The following is a 7,596-nucleotide window of genomic DNA, read 5'->3' as shown; positions in this document are numbered from 1 at the left end:
GGACGCGGAATGCAAGTATGCAATGTCACATTGTCCTGGACAGCTTTAATAAGTGCATCTTCACCCTGCTCGTCCACCTGCAGTAGTGACCCCAGACACACATAGACGATATCCAGGAAACTGTCGCTCGCTTCGACCTGCAAGTGGGCCGTGTGTCATCGTAGCACCACTTGATCAAGGACAACAAGACGAGGTGTTCTCACTACTCTGCATGGCTCTCTCACTCTCTTCCTGCGCCATAGCCGTCCTGCCCTTTTGCGCCTTATCCCCGTCGTGGTCTGCCACCTGTTTCCTTCCAATTTTATTTTATTTTTTTGGGGGCGGGGAGGGAAGCCTTTCTGGAACATCTTGTCTCCTTCTAGTTCTGCCAATTTCCTCGCCATTAAAGGACTTCTTTCACTACTGGCCTCAGTCTGCATGCATGTGCAAAATAGTCCCCCCCCCCCCCCCCAAAAAAAAGGTTTCAAACTAAATCCACGGGTGTTCCTAAAATGTGTTTTAGATACTGTATATTGCAGTGTTATATAACCTATAGATTTAATCAATAGAATTAATTTCATGATTACATAGAATTCAGTCAAGCAAATAGATATTATAATAATAATATAATCCAGAAAAAATCTGAAACTTTAGATGCCCCGTGACTGACTGACGATCATTTTGTACCTTGCATCTCATCCAAAGTCGGCTTGGGATTGGCTCCAAGTTGGGCTGTAGAAAGGAAATGAACGGATTGATCGACTCGGTGCAATTAAGTTTATATATCCCCGGACCTTCGTTTATTTTATAGTGACGGGTATTTATTGGAAATGCAGTTGGACAGAACAAGGTTTGACAAGGGACAGAAGGAGAACAGATGTGATCACCGTTACATTCCATACAAAATGTCCTTTTTATTCAGAGCAACAAAAATACAAAGTAAAACAAAATGTCATTTCCATATTGACAGATATTAAAGCAATTATTTGAAATAACGTTAAGAGTGGGATTTGTTTAATTTTAGCTGTCAATTTTTTTTTCTTTTCTATTTGCCATCAAACATTGAGTGCACCACTTCAGTCATGCACTGTTTTATTTCTGCATCTGAGGCTGGCTTCTTGTGCTTACCCGAAAGCCACGCGCCCACCCCCATGTGAGCATTTTGGTGCTTTTTGTTGTCATGTCATGTGACAAGAATCCTGCTTTCGTTTTAATATGACAATGACAGTGCATTTATTCTTGCTCTTACTTCTCTGACTTCTGAGGAAAGCTTTTCTGTACTTCAGCCCATGCCATTTTCAAATTGCACAGCTATGGACTCCCGGCATGGGTCTTGAATGCAAATTTTACAGTTCACCCTTTTGTGAATTGCAGATTTTCACAGTCCACTTTTTTTTTTTTTTTTTGGAACCAGCAAACTTTAAACATCCTTTTCGTGCAATCTCGGCTCCTGCGGCTGGCAAAGTCTCAACAATGTGCCAACTGTTGTAAAATCAAAAGTCAAAAGTGCAGTGAACTGTGCGAGACCCAAAAACAGGCTGACTGTGTAACGTTGGCATGGAGACAAGCCCTGTGATTGACTCATGACCAGTCCAAGGTAGTCATCCTTCCCCCCCCCCGAGCTCTCTTGTTTACAGTAGGCTGCAGCTCCCTGTTAAACCTCAAACAGGATGTGTGGTACAGAAAAGAGATGGATGGAAGTTTGCGTCTTGACCGGTCTTCCGAATAAACACGGAAGCCCCCCGTGTCCCAGGCTTCGCAGAGTTTCGAGGCCAATGAGTAGTCGAGACCTGGCAATGTAAACACTAGTTGGAACAGCGGCTTTCTGACTGCGAGCTGCTGAGCAACACTCTCCCAACTGCTCCAGCTCATGACATCATGACAGATAACAATGAAGAGGTGAGACCAAAAAAATTAAAATCTAGGCTGGAGACATGCAGATTCTTGACATACAGTAAGTAGCCTTTTGAATACTTTCAGCACATGGACGGTAATAGTGCGTTAGTGGATTTTTTTGTTGTCATTCTACACTGCCACGTTGGATTTGAAATAAAACAATCAAAATGTTTAAATTACATTTTTAAGAAGGTTGTTGTGACAAGCTGACGTTTGACCTCATCTTCCTGAAAAATTTATTTCAGAACCCTCGAGGAGTTCCCCCCGACCCCTTCGCATCTTGCTTTCGTGTTCTTGAATGTTACCAGTGGTTTGCATCTTAATTTAACCCCCACTACATTAAATTCAATGTACGAATGACCTTTTACTTCTCAGAGAAGCAAAATAATCCATTTTGAAGACAAAGATCTGCAACCTATGTTCATGGGTGGCCCCAAAAAGTATCGTGAAGTTCAATCAGTGACCTGATAGCAAGCAGGAAATACTTTTCATGGACTCAGAGACGCACGTGAAAGCAGAACGACCCTCAAACAAGCAGCAACTGGACCAACCCATCTTATGGATTTCTTCCAGGATTCTTCTCCATGGCAAGCATTATCAGCAAAAGCATAAGAGCTTGACTTTTGGGTGCCCCCTCAAATGTTAGTCGACATCATTCTTTCATTCATCGAAGGTCAGAAAGAAACCTGGACAATTCTGCACATTATGCATATCTGATACAGCTTTCATTCATCGAAGGTCAGAAAGAAACCTGGACATTTTCAATTCTGCACATTATGCATATCTGATATATGAATTGTTCTGATTTCATAATGACGAATATAAGCGATCCAATTGGATCGCTGGATCACTGAGAAGTCATTGGTTCGTTTTACAATCGGATGTGGGGAATTTTCAAAAGCCTGAATAAAAGTCAATGAAAGTATTGATGAATAGACCTCATGACAAGGGCCATTCCTGATCATTTTGAGTGATACAAAGGGTGACATATCCGATGTCATCATGGAGTCACCATCACGAATCCCGCTCACCGCATTCTTCCGTGCCCTCGGCGCTCCGACCCGATCATCCTTTTGGCTAATTAATAGTGGATATGTTTCTGCACATCTACAGTGCAGTATGAATGGTTCAGGACAGCCTCTTGAGCACAAGGCTTCATGAGCAAGGGAGCTGCATGCGGTTTGTTTCTTTTTGTTGCCATTTTTTGTTTCCTCTCACACGTGCAAGTCTGACACTGACCTCTCTGTGTAAGTCTTAACGACTTTACAAAATCCCATCAAACTGCAAGAGACCTTTTGCTGCAGTTTCATTCTCACCCGTACGGGAACTGTGTTATCTATTGTGTAACATAATGCACGTTCTGTGCAGGTTCTTTTTTTTTTTTTTTTTTTAAACCATGTGCCATCTATTTAACATCCTACTGGCTGTCCTGAGCCGCGTCCTGTTTTTTGTCCATGGCATCGTGACAGTGTGGCGAGTGGTGGCAATAAAAGGACCAGCGTATTGGGTTCTCCTAGTAGGAGTTTCTCTACTGGCAGTTGAGATTGCCATCACCCTGAAGTACACCAAAAATGCAGAATGGAAATGGTAACACACATCAATATTGACCGGGACATTTATGACACATTTGACAAGATGAGGAAAATAATTATATTCGTGGAGCAGGGGTGGGGGGGACGCAAATTTTTTTGAGCAAGTGGGAAATGGAAAATTTTTAATCGAATGAAAGGTTTGAATAATATTCCGTTCGTGATAATGACAATGTCAGCAAAGAAATTACAGACAAAAAGATACCCATCAGTTGTGGCGAGTGAGTTTTGAACTCGGGCCTTAGCTCTTTGACGTTTTTACCGAAGCGTGAAACGGCAACCTTCATCTTCCACCTCCAAACAACTCCAATCTTCTACATCAGTGATTCTCAACACGATTGTGCCGTGAGCGCTCTCAAGTTGTGCCGCGCTAAAGAATCAAATTTCACTTTATTATTCCAATTTAAAAAATATATAACAAGCAATGGATCTTTCGATTTGTGCCAGTGATTTATAGAGCGAACTGTTGCGCTCTATAAATGCTTCCTGCTCCCGATAGCACCCAAAGAATTCATTTCCAGGGTTGAGACAAGACAGCCAGCCAGAGCGTTAGTTGACATAGCGTCATAAAGTCCCATTTTTCTTGAAAAGTGCACCTTGAAAATTATACTGTATTTTTTTAATCGTGTCAACCTACCCTGTAAATCGATTTTCTGATTTTATTAAGCTCAATCAATAACAACTCCACCAATCATTGGATGGAAAAATACCAGCTAGCAGGCCTCATTTGTTGAATCTGAAATAAGATGGGTTAGAAAGAAAAAAATAAATCTCAACGATGTCTTAATCTAAGTTTGCAATTTTAAGCACTTCCTGTATTACAAAAGCATTTGATAAGATATCCTACCCAGATTTGTTTAACTGTCATCAGTGGTTGTACAAATTGTATTTATTCAAACCTCATTTAATACACCTCCCATTGATAAAAAGTCCAAGGGAGTGATACGTCGCAAATTGTAAACTGGCCCAGCCCTTCCAATCACCGGTCTGGAAATGTTTGACGAACCGATGAATATGCATTCCCCAATGTGATGGTGCCTGATCCCAAAGTGAGATGAATCATTACAACGACCCATATTTAAATTAGGCCAGATGGGGAAAAGCAGCCTGTTGAGGTTCCGGCTAAAAAATAAAAATAAAATAAAAAATATCCCAAGACCTCACTCGAAAAGTTTTTCTCCTAATGATAGCGCATCAAAATTTGGACAGTGTACAGTTCTGCTAGTTTTAAGAGGCAGCTTGCGATAGACCCACAAAACTCCTTGCCACTAACTGTTGTGTTATCCTTTGCAGCTTGCTCTGCGTTGCTGTCTAGAAAAAAAAATAAATCCTCCGTGCGGTTTTTGCTCGCGCCTTCACAGCGACGTGAAGGACCCAGCATTTTTTTTCTTTCTGTAGTTAATCATTTTGTCTGTGTGTGTGTGTGTGTGTGCATGTGCGTGTGTGTTTAATGGTAACATATAACAAGAGGATTTGTCTTGTGTTCAAATAAACTGCGGCCGACCTCCATTTTGCTAGCTTCGAAAGGACATGAGTGTTTAGCGTCACACCTGCTCACGTAGGAAAGCTGACGGAACGTTCCCCGACACGAGCTTTCTTCGGGCCCTCTCACTTTTTCTCCGAGTATTCCTTTGAAGTTCTCTCGTCATGCACGAGGCTATGCGCTGTCAAGTGGGATTTGCATTTATGATGAGAATAATTGCCCCTCTGAAAGAAGATCCTTTCAGAGGGAAGAAATGGACCTCTTTATTCTGTAGTGCCTGGCTCTAAAAATAACCTACCACTCTTAACCCCCCCCCCCACACACACACACACACACATACACGCTCCACTCAATAGTTTTAAGTCAACAGTGCTGCGTCCAATCAGTTTTGTTGGATTTGTGAGTAGAGCACACAGTTACTTCTGCACGCATCACTAAGAAACACCAGTGAGCCCGTTCACTTAGCATACATGAACGTGTGATTTGACACATGATGTGGTATGCTTTGGATCATGAGTTGTATCTCTCCATATGTTTATCTTCTAATTTTGATACAAGTTGATCATGATCTTAGTTTCATCCGTCCAAAGAATGTGATGACAGACGTTTTTTTTGTACTTTGTATTTAACGTACAAAAAATCTCTTGGGTTTACAATTTTTAGAATGACACATTTGCTTTTCCAAAGTCTTCTTGTCCAGTGTTGAAAGCATGCAATAAATAAGAATCGACCTCTTGTTTTAGGTTCTCCCCGATGGTTTTTCTCTACCTTTGCACTGTCGTTCCGTCCATTTGGGTCTTGGAGCTGAGCCTGTTGAAAGGGCAGACACGCGCCAATACAACACATGCCGAAAAACTTTTGCAAAGGATGCAGTTATCATCGGTAGGTGTCCTATCTTGAACCTCCGCTTTCACTCAGCCACACTGGGCCTAACAAAATCATTAGCAAGTCGATTCATTGCAGGAAAAGTTATCATTACCCTTTGGGGCACAGGTGTCAAAGTCAAGGGCCAGGGGCTGGATCCGGCCCACCAGGTCATTTTATGTGGCATGCAGGAGTAAATCATGTGTCAACTAGCATGATTGTTGCTGAAACCTGTACTGAAATGTTAAATTGTCATGGCTAATAAATAATGTTGAGATTTTTCACTGGCCCTCCGAGGGAAGCCGCAACTCCGAAGTGGCCCACGACAAAAAATTAGTTTGACACCCTCACTTTAGAGTCTTGGTGGGAAAAAAAATATCTTTATTCTTCTGTCATGGTTTTATTCGTTTTTTTTTTTTTTTTGCGGAATTTGTGCAGGATTAAAAAAAAATCATGTATCTAGCCAAAGAACCTATGCAAACTCTTAAGAGCATTCAGATTAAGCGCGGCAATCTAGATTTTGCATGGGTCAACTTTCGATCATAGTTACACTTAAACTTAGACTAGAACAAGTGAACAATGTCTATCATTCCTGTTCATCTATGATATTTGACTTCGGTGCATGATGGACAATGCTGTGCTTTTGTTCCGGACCTAGAAAATGATTTATCTCGACCCAGACGAATGGGTGACTGGTCTGGAGCAGACCATGCTCATTGTGCTGGTGATCGGACGCTGGCTGATGCCAATGGGGCACATGTCTCGAGAGCAGCTCTCCCAGCTCCTCATGGTCTACGTGGGACTGGGCGCCGACATCCTGGACATCTTTGATACCTTCAGGTTAGAGGAGATCATGATCAAGAAAAAGCTGGTCATCATTGGTTTATTTCTCTTCACGTGGGCGCTGATGCAGTTCCCTCTGGTGCTCACTCATAAGAGTGGGCAGGAACGGAGGACCGCGGGGCGCTTTGTCGGTGGCCGTATTAACAACATTACCAATAACATGAAGACGTGCTGCCCGAGTGAAGTGTGGATCTTGCTTCTAACGGTGGGACTCCAAGATGGCCCCTTCATGTGCTACCGTGTCTATCTCATGCTGCACGAAAAGGTGCTCAACCAGCTGATGATCTTCTTCACCTGCAAGAACATTCTCGTCGTTCTCATCGAGTTCTATCGGATATTTGTGGTGAAATGGGAGCATCAGAAGAACAGGAAGTATGGAGATTTAGCCACCAGGGTGACATTTTGTGACGTCTGCTGCCGGAAGCAGCAGGCGGACCTGCAGGTTGCCGACATTGAATTGACAACGTCAGGACAGGATTCTGAGACGCAAGGCATGGTCGCACAGAGGGAGGAGTGAGATCAGATCGGGGACCGACTACGCTTACTTTTAAACACTTCATTGAGATACTTTTATTGCACTTTTGAAATGAGAAAAAGACTTACCAAAAAGACCCATCTTTTGAAAAACAAGAACTTTGAATTTATTATTAGGAAAAAAAAAACCTGCACAAACGTTTTTTAAGCCTGAATGAACAGTAGTGTGTGTTTGTATTTTGTACTTTGTAAAAGAAGAAAATGAAAAAAAAAGACAACAAAAGCTCATTATAACATGCATATACAGTTTGAATAAATGTACATTTTTGTGTTATGAAGTTGAAAATGAATACTCGTGATCGAGATTTTATCTTTGTACTATTCTTATTTACGCTTGCATTCTAGTTCAGTTAAAACATGCAAACAAGAGGTTATTTACAGATTTTTGCCCACATGTACATAAAGAAT

The 7,596-nt window shown here is 41.9% G+C and overlaps 1 protein-coding gene across 3 annotated transcripts; it reads left to right on the top strand.

The window, feature by feature from the left end:
• The first annotated feature begins 2,694 nt into the window (after nucleotides 1-2,694).
• LOC109511743 (transmembrane protein 26) lies at nucleotides 2,695-7,335 on the top strand. 3 transcript variants are annotated; one of them, XM_019863008.1, is made up of 4 exons: nucleotides 2,695-3,122; nucleotides 3,244-3,462; nucleotides 5,691-5,829; nucleotides 6,470-7,335. In XM_019863008.1, the coding sequence occupies exons 2-4, from the start codon at nucleotides 3,272-3,274 to the stop codon at nucleotides 7,169-7,171; spliced, it is 1,032 nt and encodes a 343-aa protein (XP_019718567.1). In that variant the 5' UTR covers nucleotides 2,695-3,122; nucleotides 3,244-3,271; the 3' UTR covers nucleotides 7,172-7,335. The 3 variants fall into 3 exon arrangements, with proteins under 3 accessions (XP_019718567.1, XP_019718568.1, XP_019718566.1); XM_019863009.1 differs by lacking the exon at nucleotides 3,244-3,462 and having other exon boundaries at nucleotides 2,696-3,122; XM_019863007.1 differs by lacking the exon at nucleotides 2,695-3,122 and having other exon boundaries at nucleotides 3,129-3,462.
• The last annotated feature ends 261 nt before the right edge of the window (nucleotides 7,336-7,596 follow it).

The sequence above is a fragment of the Hippocampus comes genome, unplaced genomic scaffold (assembly GCF_001891065.2).
Source record: "Hippocampus comes isolate QL1 unplaced genomic scaffold, H_comes_QL1_v1.1 scaffold1, whole genome shotgun sequence".
NCBI lineage: Eukaryota > Metazoa > Chordata > Actinopteri > Syngnathiformes > Syngnathidae > Hippocampus > Hippocampus comes.
Note: the sequence above shows the minus strand (reverse complement) of the source record. Positions and strands in the feature narration are given on the sequence as shown.

Bases quoted from the DNA above. Each gene is read 5' to 3' on its own strand.
- LOC109511743 (XM_019863008.1), top strand. From the start codon at position 3,272: ATGTGCCATCTATTTAACATCCTACTGGCTGTCCTGAGCCGCGTCCTG. The intron at 3,463-5,690 runs GTAACACACATC...CTCTTGTTTTAG, and splicing joins AAAAATGCAGAATGGAAATG to GTTCTCCCCGATGGTTTTTC. The intron at 5,830-6,469 runs GTAGGTGTCCTA...TTCCGGACCTAG, and splicing joins AAAGGATGCAGTTATCATCG to AAAATGATTTATCTCGACCC.